This window comes from Labeo rohita, chromosome 13, assembly GCF_022985175.1.
Source record: "Labeo rohita strain BAU-BD-2019 chromosome 13, IGBB_LRoh.1.0, whole genome shotgun sequence".
Classification (NCBI taxonomy): domain Eukaryota; kingdom Metazoa; phylum Chordata; class Actinopteri; order Cypriniformes; family Cyprinidae; genus Labeo; species Labeo rohita.
The window spans coordinates 33,184,986-33,202,485 of record NC_066881.1 but is presented as its reverse complement, the minus strand read 5'-3'; the positions used below and the strand labels follow the sequence as shown (position 1 = coordinate 33,202,485).

At 36.0% G+C, this 17,500-nt stretch overlaps 2 protein-coding genes across 2 annotated transcripts in view; one reads left to right on the top strand and one right to left on the bottom strand.

The window, feature by feature from the left end:
- fbxo11a (F-box protein 11a) overlaps positions 1-1,000 on the top strand; it is a 40,657-nt gene extending 39,657 nt beyond the window's left edge. The window contains exon 22 of the mRNA XM_051126217.1: positions 1-1,000. This exon is cut by the window's left edge and continues 218 nt beyond it. The gene's annotated coding sequence lies outside the window, so the exon portion shown is untranslated.
- Positions 1,001-1,016: 16 nt separating this feature from the next.
- msh6 (mutS homolog 6 (E. coli)) lies at positions 1,017-14,619 on the bottom strand. The gene is made up of 10 exons (XM_051126215.1): positions 14,200-14,619; positions 11,817-12,025; positions 11,533-11,708; positions 6,895-9,439; positions 5,416-5,705; positions 4,276-4,393; positions 4,107-4,196; positions 3,861-4,015; positions 2,485-2,684; positions 1,017-1,185 (listed from the first exon to the last, which is right to left on the bottom strand). Exons 1-10 carry the CDS (start codon positions 14,430-14,432, stop codon positions 1,104-1,106), a joined length of 4,098 nt encoding a protein of 1,365 aa, XP_050982172.1. The 5' UTR covers positions 14,433-14,619; the 3' UTR covers positions 1,017-1,103.
- Positions 14,620-17,500: the final 2,881 nt, after the last annotated feature.

Sequence of the window (17,500 nt, the reverse complement as noted above, 5' to 3'; positions counted from 1 at the left end):
GGAGAAAGAAAGAAAGCATCGCATAAACGCAGAGGGGAAACATTTCTATTTAACAAACGTTCTGCTGCGGATTTGGCGTGGATCCAGTTTCTGGACTCAGGATTCGTGGGAAGGGAAACGAGGACGGTCTGAGCCATACGAGAGAAACGGACCCAGAGCGTAAAGACTCGATGCTTCCCATGCAGCCGTCACCGCGCTCTTGTATATGTACGGGGAAAGAGAAAAAAAAAAACGACCCAGCACTTCAGTTTTGCTTTTGTTTCGTTTTGTTTTTTTAAGACGTTGAGGTTTGATTTTAATGCTTTCTCATGTAGTTTTGTATTTTCAAGCAAAAATCTTAAATGTACTTGAATGTCTTTTTATTTTATTATAAGTATATTAATTTCGGGGTTGTTTATACCTTAGATTGCTGTATTTGTTCTCATGTCGCAGGATGTATGTTCTTTCTGTGAAAGAGATTTGAGGAAAAAAGAGAAAAGAAAGAGAAACACTAAGTATTCTCCAGCAATGTTTTGAGTGTGAAAGTGATATATATGAAGTGTTTTCACCAGGCTGGTGCTAACGTTTCGGCCCATATGTTTGGAAGCGATTAGCCCCGCCCCCTCGTCCTGATCGCTCCACGTCAGGATTCAAAACCGCGAACCGTTCCGTAAGACGCCAGACTCGCGAAAGCATCGCGTTCTCGCGCCGCTTCGCTCCGAGGCGGCGTGAGCCGAAGCGACATTGCTGGAGATTTTAAAGAGGCTTCGTGCTGATTTGAAGCTCTGATGAATATCTGTACAGCTTTTTTGTGCTTTTTTTCCCCCCCTCCATCCAACTGTATTTGGTGACTGTGGGTTCTCATACAGCCTGAATTGTATGCATGTTCCATGACATCTAGACTTAATATATTGTGAAGTACTCAATAACCATTATGTAGCTGTTAGTAATTAATCAAAAGTTTAATTTCCTAGTCAAAGAGGAACGTGTTACATTTTTAAAAATAAACTTTATTAGATCATTTCAGTAGTGAGTGCTTGCTTTCTATGTGACAGCAGAACTAATGGAAATGTGAAAAAGACCAACTTAAAATGAACAAAAAAAAAAAAAAAAAACGCTTTCCATCACAGGTTGCCGATCATCCGAACCAAGGTCGTGAACTGCTCGCGATCAGCGGTGGGGTTTTCCGCAAAGGAACACAACTTCCTGTTAACACAAGTGAGAACATTGTACATAAATTAGTAAATTACATTCTAAACAGATATTCTCATATGTGACCCTGGAGCACAAAACCAGTTTTGAGCAGCATGGGTATATTTGTAGCAATAGCCAAAAATACATTAGGGTTAAAATTTGGTTTTTCTTTTATGCCAAAAATCATTAGGATATTAAGATCATGTTCCATGAAGATATTTTGTACCATAAATATCAAATCAATTTGTTTAGTAATATGCATTACTAAAAACTTCATTTGGACAAGGTGGTTTTCTCAATATTTAAATTTTTTTTTGCACCCTCAGATTCCAGATTTTCAAATAGTTGTATCTCAGCCAAATATTGTTCTATCCTAACAAACCATACATCAAAAGAAAGCTTATTTATGCATTTATTTCAGATGATGTATTAGTCTCAATTTAAAAGAAATTGACTCTTATGACTAGTTTTGTGGTCCAGGGTCACATATTTGGAAATGCATTTATGTTCATTTAATTCATCAAAATGCAAAAAATCATCACATTAGTCATATTTTAAGCAGTCATGACTCCAGTCGACTTTGAAAACTTTGCATTATATAATGCAATGTTCATATTTTAATGTGCTGATTTGGTACTTTTGGACTTTTCACATTATTATCACTTGAAAATGGTTGTGTGGCTTAATGAAGTGTGGAAACAGCAGCACAGTGTCTTTTTTTGGAGTTTCCAAGACAAAACACTAAACCTGCTTCATCTGCGATTTCAGATATGTGACCCTGGACCACAAAACCAGTGAAAAGGGTCAATTTTTTAAATCTGAAAGCTAAAATGAATAGGCTTTCAATTGATGTATGGTTTGGCTGAGTTACAGTTACTTGAAAAATCTGCGATCTGAAGGTGTAAAAACAACAAAATATTGAGAAAAATCACCTTTAAAGTTCTTAGCAATGCATATTACTAATCAAAAATTAGGCTTTGATATATTTATGGTAGTAAATTTACAAAATATCTTTACTTAATATCCTAATGATTTTTGGCATAAAAGAAAAATTGATTATTTTGACCCACACAATGTATTATTGGCCATTGCTATAAATATACCCGTGCTACTTACGACTGGTTTTGTGGTCCAGGGTCACATACAGAATGTTTGACAAATAAGACAAAAGAAGTACAATTGGACAGAAGAACATTTTGATGGAAAGAATTTTATATATGCATGAACTGAAGAAGAACTGAAAGCATGAGTTGAAGCTTGATGAAAATGTCACAATGCAAAAAATCAGAACACATTTATGAAGTCACTTACTTGAAAATCCTGAGAGACACGGTGCTCCTCTCAAACTCGCGGGCCTTCTTATGACCAGACTGAATGACTTCCTCCGGGATGTTTGCCAGGCGAGCTGCATTGAAGCCGTAACTTTTGGGACACGCGCCACCAATGAATTTGTAGAGGAAGGTGATGGTCTCCTGACTGGGGTCCTCGCACTCGTTCTCCACCATACAGGCCTGAAACACACAGAGGTAAATAAATTAATTAATTAATTTAAAAAAGTTAATTATATAAGTTCATAATAAGACCAGTAACATGCATTAAGAAAAAACAGGGTCCATTTATGATTTAATTGTGCATCCACACTAATAGGTGTCAATATCAAGCATCACACCGTATGAAGAGTAAGTGAAACAATCATGAAGTCACTTAATGCAACTTTATCTAGATGTTGGCATCAATCTTGTTAAATAATAGTTATTATTTTGCTGTTAATCACCACATTCTTTATCCCTAAAACCGTGGTAATGCACTCGGAAGTGGAAGGCTAGTTTAAAAAAACAAACAAACAAAAAAAAAAGCCATAAAAGTATCAAAATAATAGAACTAATCAATAGGACTAATCTTTCAGATAGATGCATTTCTGGTTAAACATTATGGATGTAATGTGTGATTTTTTTTTATTTTATTTTCATTTTTAAACATTTATAAACTTCAAGTTATTTTAAGTATAGAAGTTAAAGTGCATCACTTATTTTAGTATCATTTATGCATTATTACAGTTTTTATTTTGAATTAGCTTTTTAAATTTTTTAAAGTTTTAACTTCAGTAATTTTGTTGTTTTTCTGTATTTTAAAAATAGTTTAAAAAAAAAATTACAGAAAAGTTTTGTGGCTATACTTTTAAAGATTGTTTACTTTACACATTTATTTATAGACTTTGTAAGTTAAAATGTATGTTATTTTAGTATCATTTAGTTTTTATTGTTTATTCATATATAAATATTTTTATATTTTCTGTTTACATTTCAATGTTTTTGTAATTTTGTTCTTATTTTTTTTAAAAATGTCATTAACGCCATTTCAGATTCTGTGGCTATTGGAATGGCTTTATGACCTTTATGGCTGAATTATTTTAGCGAAAAACTCTGAAAGAATTCTGTCTTTTCACAGAGTCAAAATCAACACAATCTAATAAAACTTGTTTAATGGATAAAGGGATTCAGCAGAGAGAACATGTTGGAGGATCTTCCCAAAGTGCATTAGAGTACCTGATTTTTGCTTATTTTTACAAATTTTACATTGCAATCATCAGCAGACCACAGAATATTACTGGAAATGTTATTGTTGTAACATATTTTGGTCAGTTAAGTGATATTTTTCAGTGTGAATATGAAAACAGGAAAACTGACCATGTGTCCGAGTCTGACGGCGGGGTCCTGGGCGTGGTCCTCCACCAGTGAGTGGTAATGAGTGGAGAACAGGGTCCGGCAGCAGATCTTCTCTGACAGCTCCTTCACCACTGCGCTCGCAATGGCTGTGCCGTCATATGTGGCCGTACCTCTGCCTAGAGTTCAAGTGAAACAAAAGGTTAGAACTTATTCAGTTTACAATTTTGCATTTCATTTAGTGTGTGCAAAGATGAGCAACTGAATTACCCAGTTCATCCAGCAGGACGAGGGAGTGGTTGGTGGCGTGCAGCAGGATGCTGGCCGTCTCGCTCAGCTCCACAAAGAATGTACTTTCACCTACAAAACATGGTTGATTAAGTATCCAGAATAAAGCTCATGCATGAAAGTTGTACGGATAAGAAACGAGGCAACTTACCGGACATTATACGGTCAGAGGCGCCAAGACGAGTGAAGACTCGATCCACAGGAGTGAGACGCAAACTCTCAGCAGGTACGTAACAGCCCAGCTGAGCCAAAATCACCACCAGACCACACTAAAAAAAAGACATGGCCATATAAAACTTGTTTTATAAGAGACGATGCAGGATAAAATCTGCATATCACTTAAGTAACATTTTAAGTCAAATCACCATTTAGATGATTATTGTAACAAGTACAAATATTACATGTAATTATTAGGTAGTTATTCAATTTTTCCACCTCTTTTAAACAATACATTTCTTTTAATAAAAAAAAAATGAAATATTGAAATAATATAAAAATACAGATTTTATAATTTTTTAAAAATATATATTAATATTATTTTATTATAATTATTCTTTTTTTGTTTTTGTATTATCAAAATAAAACTAAATTAAATAATATTCTGAATTTAAAAAAAAAATCTATAATTTTTTATAGATTTAATTCTTATTATTTTATTATTTATTATGTTCATTGGTAGAATTTACAGGCCTAAACTAAACTTGGAATAAACATAATACAGAAACCTGCATTTCCATAAATAAGAGCTCAAACCACATCCTTCTTCCTGCCTGAACAGCTGCTTAACACATTATGAACTGAAATTTGTTTCTCAACTACATTCAAAGTCACTATTAAAAGGGTTGTAAAAGTATAAATATTTGCTTTGACAATAATTCCACTACAATTTTTACTGAATAATGCAATGCACCATAAAATCTGAGATTACATTAAAATTCAGTTCAAAATTATTTTGGTGTTGCTCAAAAAAAAAAAAAAAAAAACAACATGGAAAAGTCACACCAGATCTTGATTTTGTGCATTTTTAAAACTGAAAACAAGTCAAGAATTGAATTCTTGTAGCTGAATCATAAAAAAAAAAAAAAAAAAAAACCTTTGAATGGAAAAGTGTCTATGCAAAAAGGATTTAGGAGATGGTATGGTATGGCTAATCATATGCATTAAATTATAATTTTAAGATTGGTGGACTGTTAATTGGTGGACATTAATTCAGTTTTAAACACCAAAAACAACACTTTCACTTAATACACTAGAAAGTTGTTTTTGTTGAAAACTGATTATTAACACTCACCTGTCTCATTAGGGTGGACTTGCCTCCCATGTTTGGCCCAGTGACTAGTACACATGGAGCAAGTGCTTTACCGTCGTCATCATCTTCTTCTTCACCACCAGGACAGGCGATGAAGATGTCATTGGGGATGAAATCATCACCGAAGAAGGTCTTGGTGACGCAAGGGTGACGAGAGCCTCTCAGATCCAGGAATGGGCGTGACTGAGACCCGTCACCTGGGAGAACTATCTCCGGTCTCACCATGGGCCCGTCGCCGCTCTGACTGTAGTGGGACATGCTCAACAGCACATCTGCAGAGGAGGCAAGAACCATTTTATTTAGTACTGACCTGAATAAGATATTTTGACATAAAAGACGTTTACATATAGTCCACAAGAGAAAACAGTGGTTGAATTTATAAAAACGACCCCGTTCAAAAGTCTACATACACTTGATTCTTAATACTGTCTTGTTACCTGAATGATCCACAGCTTGTTTTTTAGTGATAGTTGTTCAGGAGTCCCTTGTTTTCCTGAACAGTTAAACTGCCTGCTATTCTTCAGAAAAATCCTTTCAGTCCCACAATTTTTTTTTTTTATAGCATTTTTGTGTATTTGAACCCTTTCCATCAATGACTGTATGATTTTGAGATCCATCTTTTCACACTGAGGACAACTGAGGGACTCATATGCAACTCAAACAATCACTGTTGCTCCAGAAGGAAACACGATGCATTTGAATTTGAAGATCAGGGTAAATTTAACTTATTTTGTCTTCTGGGAAACATGTAAGTACCTTCTGTAGATTCTGAAGGGCAGTACTACATAAAAAATGCTATTTAGGCAAAATAAGATTAATGTGCACATCTTCATTCTGTTCAAAGGTTTTCACCCCCGGCTCTTAATGCATTGTTTTTCTTTCTGGAGCATCAGTGAGTGTTTGAACCTTCTGTAATAGTTGCATGAGTCCCTCAGGGTGAAAAGATGGATCTCAAAATCATACAGTCATTCTTGGAAAGGGTTCAAATACACAAAAAAGCTCAAAAACCAAAGAAATATATTAAATATATTGGTTTTTCAGCATTTTTGTGTGACTGAACTTTTTTCACCAATGACTGCATGATTTTGAGATCCATCTTTTTACACTGAGAACATCTAAGGGACTTATATGCAACTATTACAGAAGGTTCAAACACTCACTGATGCTCCAGAAGTAAAAACAAAGCATTAAGAGCCAGGGTGGGGGGTGTAAACTTTTGAACAGGGTAATTTTTCTAATTTCAACAATTGTTTTGTTTTGTGGACCATATGTAAACATCTTTTATGTGAAATATCTTATTCAGCTCAATACTAAATAAAAAAATAACATGCATTTTGTATAATCCCTCCTATTTTGATCAAATATTTAACATTGTGCAGATTCTGCAAGGTGTATGTAAACTTTTGACCTCAACTGTGCAATGCTAAAAATAATGTATTCTCCACAGTTGAATCTTCTTACCAAGTACAGCCATGCACTCAACCGCTGTCTGCCAGTCTTTGTAATTCTTGTCGAAGTTGTAGAAGAGTCTTCTCATGCAGTCCTTCAGTGCTGCGTCTCGTTTGTCTTCCCAGCTCTGTAGCTCTGAAAACAGCTTCTCAATCTCCTTAGTCGAGTAGCGTTTCCATCCCTTCTTGGTGGATCTCACCTCATACTCCTCCGGCACGCTTCTCTCGGAAATACTGTCTGGAACTTCGAGTTGGTAGCGGTTCCTTCCCGTTCCCCAATAAGACAGATTCTTACACCCCAATCGCTTCTTCTGTCGGTCCAGATATTCCTGCAGGCCTCTCTCGCAGTCTTTAATTCCATTTAAGGCTTGGTCGTATTCTGGATCGAAGCCGGCTTTTGGTGTGATGACGCCTGTTGTGCGAGCTTTCTGATGGTCGAAAGCCGTATCCCAACGTTTGAGCTCTGGCGAGAGGTCGGGGAAAAGCCCATCATCATTTTCAGTCTTGAGAAGCACCACTTGACGCAAGAGTTTTGATTTGAAGCCGTCAGCAACAGACTCCATGTTTGACACAATTTCTCTCATGACTTTAAAGCCTTCAAGTGCTGCGAGGAAGTCAGCAATCTTGCGTTTACTATAAACGACTTCTTCGTACAAAATGGCTCGGGTGTCCGGATGGTCCTGTCCTTTTAAAGGAGTACCCATGCTGTGAATCTTGCTAAGCAGCCTTTCGAGATCCGGAAGCTTCTTTAGCAGGTCTGTAACTTCAGTCGCTTGGGACGGCGCACCCATTAGGTCCTCCAAAGCATCTAGGCGATCTCCAATGGAGGATGGATTGCAAAGAGGGGCGCAAACCCATTGTTTTAGCAACCGTTTGCCGAAGGGAGTGCAACACGTGTCCAGTCGCTCAAGTAGGGTTCCCTCAGGACCTCCACTTGAGCTGTTCTGAAGAATCTCAAGGTTAGCAAGTGTCACTCCATCCAAAACCATTCGCTGACGAGTCTGGGCAAAGAAGCACGAAGCTCCTCCAGCCTGGTCCATCTCGACATCGACAGGAACATACTCCTCAAAGTTTCCCATGGACAGAAGCTCCTGATCCACTAGACATTTCTTAAGGTAGAATATGCATCCGCCAAAGGCAGAAAGAGCAAGCTCATAACTTGTTTTTGGCGTGAGACTTAAAGCGTCGCATTCGGATGTCATTGCTTTTAGAGTCGGAGGCAACACCGATCCATTTTCATTGCTTTCTTTAAAGTAGTCTTCCTCTGAAAGGACCTTGAGCGTCTTCTGGGCATCCCAAAACTGCGAACCAGCATTGAGGCCTTCTTGTAGAGATGACGACACGACAGCCTTAAAGATTTTCAGCGTCTCAGCTGACGGGTTGCCCTTCTCGAAAACCACCTGTGCTGGAGAATAATGCGCCACTAGAGTTCGCAAACGCGAACAATGGCGGTCATCCTGGAATTGTCCGATATGGAAACGCCCCACTGAGGTGTCAATAAAACACACCCCGTAGATGTGTCCATGTCCCGCGCTGTCCTCCTCGCTCTTCTCTTTAATGCTCAACAGGTACTTGCTTTGGGTTTCAGAAGGGGCACCGTCGAGCACGCTGTACGTCTGAGTCCCTCGCGTGATAATTCGGCAAACCTCTCGCTTGACGACGCGGTCGAATTTCGTGGGACGCGCCATTGTCTTACATCGTGCTTCCATCATCTCAGGCGTCTCGGTTTGTTCCACTCGAGCCACTTTGTAGCCTTTTTGCACGAGGACGTCTGAGAAGCGTCCGAAGCCAATTTCGGGGAAGCCGGAATGGGCCCATGTACCTTTCATGAAGGTAAGGCCGAGTTCGTTGACGCCAATTACGGCGTCCATGTGGTAGAGCTCGTAAAACTTACCAACTTTATAAAAGAGAACGGTATCAAACATCTCAGACTTCAGCTGCCACCATCGGCGCATTCCAGGCGTCGTCCTGTTTAGGAAATCTTCAGGAACGTATAAAGTCGAAGGGTCGTAGTTTTCATCCGACTGACGTTTACGCTGAGCATCTTTTCTTTTGCCATCCTGCAGCCAATCGAGTTTCTCATGGTCCCACACAGTTGGTCCTCCTTCTGTTCCATTTGCACCGCCGTTTTGACTTTCGAAGTTGTCCGGGGCGGAGAAAGCAGACAGTCGAGATTTGGTGTCAGATGCCACAGATGAAAGAACAGCAGGTGCTCGTTTTGGGGTATCTGGTTTGCTTTTTGATTTAGCAGGCTTCTCTGAAGGACGTTTGCGCTTTACTGGTTTGACAGGGCTGTCTGGTTCAGTCTCTGGCTCGCTTTCTTCTTCCTCAGCTCCGCTACTGACTCCCTCCTCGTCATCCTCATCGCTGCTTCCTCCTGCCTGATCAGGTTTGAACTCTTCGCCAGAGTCATCGCTGTCAGACGCCACCACGATTCGTCGGCGCTTCGACTTCTGACCTTTCTCAGCTGCAGCACGAGATGAACGTCGGCTGGGCTTTGGCTTTTCTGCAGCCTCTTCCTCAGACATTTCTGCATCTGACAAGGTTGATTTATCAACCTGTAATAAAATATCACATTATGAAATGTTATACAATGATACAAATTTGCTACAATGTTCCATTTAATGACACAATGATCAATAATTGTTCTTTTATGCAAATTGCAACTCTGTGAACTTGCATAGCTCATATATTGCTAAGAGAATTAGATTTTGCTTTTGTAGTAAAAGCTTTCATGTGCAACAAAAAACACTTTGTTTAATATATGCTAACAGGCCACTGCTAAATATGAATGACCAACAACAGTAGTTGCAAACCTGTAATTATACTTACAAATTTAAAGATTTTTTTTTTTAGGAAAAAGAAAAAGTCCAGTTTCCAGTAAATAATAGGTTGTTTGCAATCACGTGATTCTGAGGACGCGCGAAATGCAGCTGGAGGGCAGGAAGTGATTTTTCTCTATAGGAATCAATAGCAGAATCTCAAAATGACTGTGTTTTTAGTTGTTTATGGAAATCGGTCAAATCGAGAAGTTTTATTTCATATCGTGTATGAACATCTGCTGTTGCATAAGGAGGAAAAGGCAAGAAATTCTCTAAAAAAAAAAAAAAAATTGGGAAAAGTGGCTTGTAAACCTGTGTCTGGGGTCAGAAGGACAATCAGATAATGCTTGTGTGTGCGAATGGTTAATAAAAGATTAATAATATTAAGATATGAAGAAATATATAAATAGATACAGGGTGAGACAGTGAAAATTCACTCAATGCTAAATGCCACACGTACATACAATGCAAATAAGATATTATATTTGTTGATTACAATTGAACCTTGTGAGATTGCGATAAATTGAAGTGAGTCACAGCCTTTTAGTGACTATATGAAAGCGCTATTTGCTCGCTTTCTAGGCTATAATCAATTAAGAATTTGGAAAAAAGTTTCGCTTTACATGCTGCTAACAGGACCAATGGCCAAAAAACCTGTACAGCAGTTTTAGGAGTGACATATATCCTGCATTCTTCATATAAATGTGGGAATCACTTTCGAAAGAGTTTGTTTGCTATCAGGTTTAGGTGCATAGCTCATTTCCACCGCCTCGATGACAGGCAACTGAGGCAGCTATTTCAGTTTAGTTGAAAAATCACTCCTCTTCGTAACATAAGGATCACATCCAACATATGTTGTGATTTTCTGTTTATACGTTTCTCCTGTAAAGTACAGACTTTCCTCCATCTCATCCGTTCTGCTTTTTCAGTCAGTCCTGAAAGTTCGCTGAATGTGCAAGGTTTTGTGGCTATTGGTCCTGTTAGCAGCACGTAAAGTGAAAATTTTATTCAAATTCCGAACTGATTATAGAAAGCGAGCAAATAGCGCTTCCATATAGTCACTAAAAAGCTGTCACTCACTTCAATGTATTGCAATGTCACAATGTTCCGTTATAATCAGTGACGCTCTCGGAACTACAAATATAATAGCTTACATTGTATATACGTGTGGCGTTTAGCATTAGGTGAATTCTCACTGTCTCACCCTGTGTATATGTATATATTTCTTTATTAATATCTTAACATATTATTATATCTTTTCTTAACCATTTGTACACACGAGCATTATCCCACTCTCCTCCTGACCACAGACGGAGGTTTACAAGCCACTTTTTCCTGCGCTTTTCAGCAAATTCTTGCCTTTCCGCACTTATGAACAGCAAATTTTCAAACATGATAAAAGATATTTTGTGGTTTCTCGGTTTGACCGATTTGAGCATCCATAAACACCACAAAACATAGGCATTTTTGAGTTTCTCCTAGTGATTCCTATGGAGAAATATCACTTCCTGCCCTCCAGCTGCATTTCGCGCCACAGTAATGACGTCATGTGCAAACAACCTATTACTTTAATTTCAGTCTGTTCCTCATGCAAAGCTATTGCATGCCTTCAGAGGTTTTGGACTATAGTACTTATGTTGTATAAACTACTTTTATGGTGATTTTCTGTGTTGTTTTTGGCTGTAGACACTATATGATGCATGGTAACATCCAGAGGTAAGTCATACAAATTCGGAAAGACTAAGACAAGCTAATGAATTTTAATTTTTGGTTCAACTAACTTAAAATTACATGCATGTGTAACTTTTTATGGCCTAGTGTTTGCTCACCTCCATATCCTCCTCATTCTCCTCTTCATCATCTGAAGGATCCTTACATATGGACATCTTCAGTCTCTTCTCAGGACTGTCCTTCATCGCAACATCTGCCAGCTCCATAGCTTTACGGATCACAGGTTTACCGCTGAAGAACACGCCGCCGGATTTGGCATCTGCACTGTCAGAGCCTTGAAGGAACAAGCATGTAAGGTCAGAATCAAATATTTTTCACATTTGAATAATACTTTATATTCAAACTTAAACAGTTGACAACAACGAAATTAAGACTTGCTCACCTTGATACTCTTTTATGTATTTTGTGTTAACCCAACCTCGGGTTGGTGGTTCATCAAAGAAATGAACATGGAGTCTTTGGTCTCGGCCACGGCCCCTCATCTGCTGTCCGGTGAGGGGTTGAGGAACAACCATACAGGGCCACCAGGGATAGCCTTCCATCTTGGCCCAGACCAGAGTGCCAGCACTAAATATGGATGACTGCTCTTTGCTGGAGAGAAACAATGATCCTTGTGAGACATTCATTCAAATAAAGCATGAGCAAAATCACATATCCATCTAAAATATGGTACAGAAGATTCAAATTGAGTACTTCACGTATTTTGTTACCAAGTGTCCAATTATTTTTTGAGAACTATGTTAAGTATTTATATATAATGACTCTGTGGTGTGACAAATGCATTTTATTTCCTCAAATGCACTTTATATTTTATCTACAAAAATGCAAACTAGTTAATTAAAAATATTTTGAAGATTTGCAGTCGATTAAAACCTTTCATCAAAGTTGTCCTAAAACCAAAACAATACTTTTTCTTGTCTTAAGACAACTTCGATGAACTTTTTTTGATCCACTTCAAATATTGACTACTGTACGTTCAATTTTAAGTACAGAAAACTTTGAAAATGTTGTTTCTATTAGTTTCAGATGCAGTACAGCATGTCACACTGTTAAAACTAAGTAATTTGTCAATTAGTATGACATTACTGTACTTTTTAGAAATATAATTTTTATATGAATGCATTTAAAGCAGTCATAGACCTGGCAGAGTAAATTTCAAATATAGTATTTTAACAAATACAAAATTAGTAATTGGTAACAGTTTAAAAACCCAATACTACATGAAATACTACATAAAAACACCAATAATGTCATAAAAATAAACAACATGCTTTTACTGTACTTACACTCGTTTTTGCCTCATATATATTTACCTATCATATATACTGATCTAAAATTAATGTATTATTTTAAAGTAACGACGACTGCAATAACAGATTTTAACGTAGTTTTTGAGGAGAATTTTTGTAACAGACGCTCCTATTGTTCAAAACGTACTGGAAAAAAAAGATTTTTACTCTTATACTCTTTTTTTGCCTCATGTATATTAATCTATCATATACATTTATCTAAAATTAATGTATTATTTTGGAGTAGCGTTTCTTGTAACGGACAGTCCTTGCTCAAAACATGCTAGAAAAAAGGTTCTTGCACTCTTTTCGCCTCAAATATATTAATCTATTGCATATATATATATATATATAAAATTAATGTATTATTTTAGAGTAACGATGACTGAGTAATGGATTTTAACGTAAAGTATGGTTTCTGAGGAGAATTTTTGTAACGGACGCTCCTATTGGTCAAAACGTGCTAGAAAAAAAAAGATTTTTACTGTTATACTCTTTTTTGCCTCATGTATATTAATCTACTATATACATTTATCTAAAATGTATGTATTATTTTGGAATAGCGTTTCTTGTAACAGACACTCCTTGCTCAAAACATGCTAGAAAAAAAGGTTCCTGCACTCTTTTTGCCTCAAATATATTAATCTATTGCATATATTTATCTAAAAAATAATGTATTATTTTAGAGTAACGGATTTTAACGTAAAGTATGGTTTCTGAGGAGAATTTTTGTAACGGACGCTCCTATTGGTCAAAACGTGCTAGAAAAAAAAAGGTTCTTACCCTCTTTTTCGCCTCATATGTATTCATCTATTCCATATGTTGGTCTAAAATTAATCTATTATTATTTTGGAGTAACTATTACAGTGGTAGCGTATTTTAACGGAACGTATGGTTGCTATGGAGAATTGTTGTAACGGACGCTCCTATTGGTCAAAACTGGCGAGAAAAAAAATCCCTGGGAAAGTTGATCCACCCCCCTTCCACAAAGTCTCCCGCCAAACGTGCAAAAGCAGCACGTGGAGTGAAATATTACACACAATCCTCCGGTAAGTTTTCATAATGAAACCGCTGACAGTGCTAATAAACTACAAAATTCAAAATATTCAAGTAATATTTGCAAAATGTACGAGGCGGTACGTTCGTCGTGAATCACGAGTGTCCAAAACATGGTTTTACCGTGGTAACATGTCCAAACTGCAATTAAAATATGCATAAATATCATTTTAAATCTAAAAAGTAACATTATATTCTAGAAAATGCCTTGGGATAAAATACTATTGTAAATACGTGACAAAACAGTACTGCAGCAGTGCGCTAGGGTTACTTAAGGTAACGTTACTTTTAACGTTACTTGGTGCTTTTGCATATATCAAAGTACCATGATATTGCAATCCCATGATATCATTACTATACCATGGTATCACCATGGTAACCAATCCAAAATCATTGCACATAGAAATGCAGTTACTGTACCTCTCTTTCGCAGTGGCTGCTTTCTCTCCAAACAGTTTCGCATGTCCGGCTTTAGCTTGAGATTTGGCAGGTTTTGGTGGAGTTTTCTTGCTGTTGACTTTAGCTTCTTCCTTGGGTGAGGTGTTGGATCTGCTCACTGCATCTGCCTCCACCGGAGATGGGTTAGATTTGGCCTTTACCGCGAGAGGCGGCGACTTTGTGAAGAAATTAAACAGAGAACTTTGCTTCGCCATTTCTCCAAAAGTATGCTCTGCGATATAGTGTTGACTTATTCAGAAATAATTCATATATCCCATTCCAGCAGGCCCGGAACTGTCCAGCTCAACTGAGTTATTGCAGAGCCGAGAGTTCGCGGGAAAACGCTGCTAGTGTGCGGAAAGGGAAGAGGAGGATCATTTGACGCGTCGAGACTGTGGACCAATAGAAAGCTGTGTGTATCATTTTACACCACCCACGTGGCTAACATGACTTATTTTCATTTCGGACTTGTGCAAGGGATGTATGTTTTTGTTAAAACATGATTGTGCGCTGCTTTCCTCTTGGTTTTCTGCGTAAACGCGCGCTAGACGGACGTCTTGGAACGTTGCGTTCGCGTTACGTATAATGCTCTAGATACGACGTTTTTAAAACGCGACGCTGAGGTTACGCATGCGTTCTGTGTGAGCCAAAAATAATAAGAAAAATATATTTATATGAGCCACATAAGATTTCAAATTTATCTCAGGATGCATTTTATGTTGAATTTGAGAATGTTTGCACTAAAACGTGTAATTGTTTATATTCATTAATACCATTGTACCTGTGATCCTGCAATAGCTCTATTATTGTTATCGCCTTAGAATTCTATGACGTTTATCATGACCATGTTACTTTTCTCCACGCTGTAAGGATGGACCAATCACAGTCGTTTGTCGTGGTCAAATCAGAAGCGGTCTTTGAGCGTTGCGCTCGACGTTCCAAAAACGCGACGCTCAAGCTACAATCGCATGCGTTCTGAGTCAGCCAGCGCTAATAGAACACAAACAAAAGCGAATAGCTGATACACCTAATACAATATAATGCCTTTTATTATATTTTTAATCAAAAATACACAGTGAAGAATTAAAATAAGAAATTTATGCAGCCCAGGCCCTGAATCCACTGTTTGACATGAAGGGACTCTGAGGTGTAAGTCTGTAAGAATGCATTTATTTGTTTATTTGATGAAGCATGTGAGAGAAGGCAGCATATTAGTTTGAAAGTGATGTGATATGTGATGGATATGTTTCCTTTTTAGTCAGCAGGGTGCACTGTTGGGCCATTTAATGTCTCACAACAAATGAATAGGCCTCATACAGTAAATGGTTCAAAATTTCCTTTATCATTTTAATCCTTAAAGTTTTAGTATTTTTTTTTTAATGTATAAAATGTTAAAATGAATTAAAACGGTATATAAATGGTTTTTATTTATTTTTATTTCAAGTTAATTATTACAGTAATTCAAGTAAATAGTTTTGGCAAGTAGCTGAATTGTTTATTATTTTAAATTATTATTTAATTATTATTTTAATAACTATTGTTGTTGATTATTTTTGTATTTGCTGTATCATTTTAACTGTAAAGTTTTAGTAATTTTTTTAAACAAATACAATGTTAAAACGAATTAAAACGGTATATAAATGGTTTTTATTCATCTTTATTTCAAGTTAGTAATTTCAGTAAATCAAGTAAATAGTTTTGGCAAGTAGCTGAATTGTTTATTATTTTTAATTATTATTTAATTATTATTTTAATTACTATTGTTATTGATTATTTTTGTATTTCCTTTATCATTTTAATTTTTTAAAGTTTTAGTATTTTTTTAAACAAATAAAATGTTAAAATGAATTAAAACGGTATATAAATGTTTTTTTATTTCATTTTTATTTCAAGTTAGTTATTTCAGTAAATCAAGTAAATAGTTTTGGCATTAGTTTTTATGATATAGACACATTAAAAAAAAAAAAACGTTTTGTAATATATAAGATTTTTGTTTATTATTTTTAATTATTATTGAATTATTATTTTAATGTAATATAATTTATTTATTGAATTTTTATTTATATTATTATTATTGATTATTTTTATATTTTCCATTATCATTTCAATTTTCAATTTTTAATATATATTTTTTTTAAATGAATGAAATGTTAAAATGGATTGAAACAGTATATAAATAGTTTTTTTTAATTTTTATTTCAAGTTAATTATTTCAGTAAAATCAAGTAAATAGTTCTGGCAAGTAGCTGAAAATATATATATATATATATATATATATAGTTTAGCTGAATAGTAGTAGTAGCTCAGTTTTTTTTATTTTGAAGTTTTATGATATAGACACATTTAAAACAGAAAAAAGTTTTGTAATATATAAGATTTTTGTTTATTATTTTTAATTATTATTGAATTATTATTTTAATTTAATTGTGTTATTTTATTTATTTTTTGTTTATATTATTATTGATTATTTTTGTATCTACCATTATCGTTTTAATTTTCAATTTTTAGTATTTTTTTTTAAATGAATACAATGTTAAAATGCCTAAAAACAGTATATAAGTAGTTTTTATTTATTTTTATTGCAAGTTAATTATTTCAGTAAATCAAGTAAATAGTTTTGGCAAGAGCTGAAATAAAATGTTTTTAATTTCATTTTATTGTCAGTTACTGACAGTTTTTTTAATTTATTTTTAGTTTTGGTTAACAACAATAACCCTGATGTAAGCTTTGATATACATATCCATATCTCTCACCAATCATTAGTCACACCAGTCATGTGATCTTCTACTCTAACTCAAAATTTCATGCTGGCGCAATCACAAAAAATAAGGTTTAGAAGCTGTGACTGTGTTGATTTGTCTGAGTTTGGGGATCTGCTAATTGTGATTGCTCAAAGCAATTGCAGTGGTGTTTTTATCCCGTCTGAGGTGTTCCTGTAATGCAGTGCTGGGAATTTGCTCTGTTGACAGCTGAACCGTGTGTTTCTGTGGGAGGAAGAGGTGTAGGCTTCTTCTTCGTCAAGTCGGTAATCATCTTCACGATTTTTGGTGTGTTCGGTAACACTGATTATTAAATCTGACAGACTGAAGTATAATAGCACAGTCGAAACGACTCGGTTGCAAGCTGTACTTTGAAAGTGAACACTTTCTCCGCTACACGCTCTCATTTATTTGGTCAGGATAATTTCCAGTCAGTGTTGACTCTCTCATTAAGTCGTCCGCAGTGCTTATGACTCCTTATTCTTAGAGTCTAAGGTGTTTATTTGTCACTGAAAGTTGCTGAT

Coding starts and splice junctions, on each gene's coding strand:
- msh6 (XM_051126215.1), bottom strand. CDS start 14,432: ATGGCGAAGCAAAGTTCTCTGTTTAATTTCTTCACAAAGTCGCCGCCT. Junction 9,440..11,532: donor AGAATGAGGAGGATATGGAG/GTGAGCAAACAC, acceptor ATTTTATTACAG/GTTGATAAATCAACCTTGTC. Junction 1,186..2,484: donor GTGTCTCTCAGGATTTTCAA/GTAAGTGACTTC, acceptor TTGTGTTAACAG/GAAGTTGTGTTCCTTTGCGG.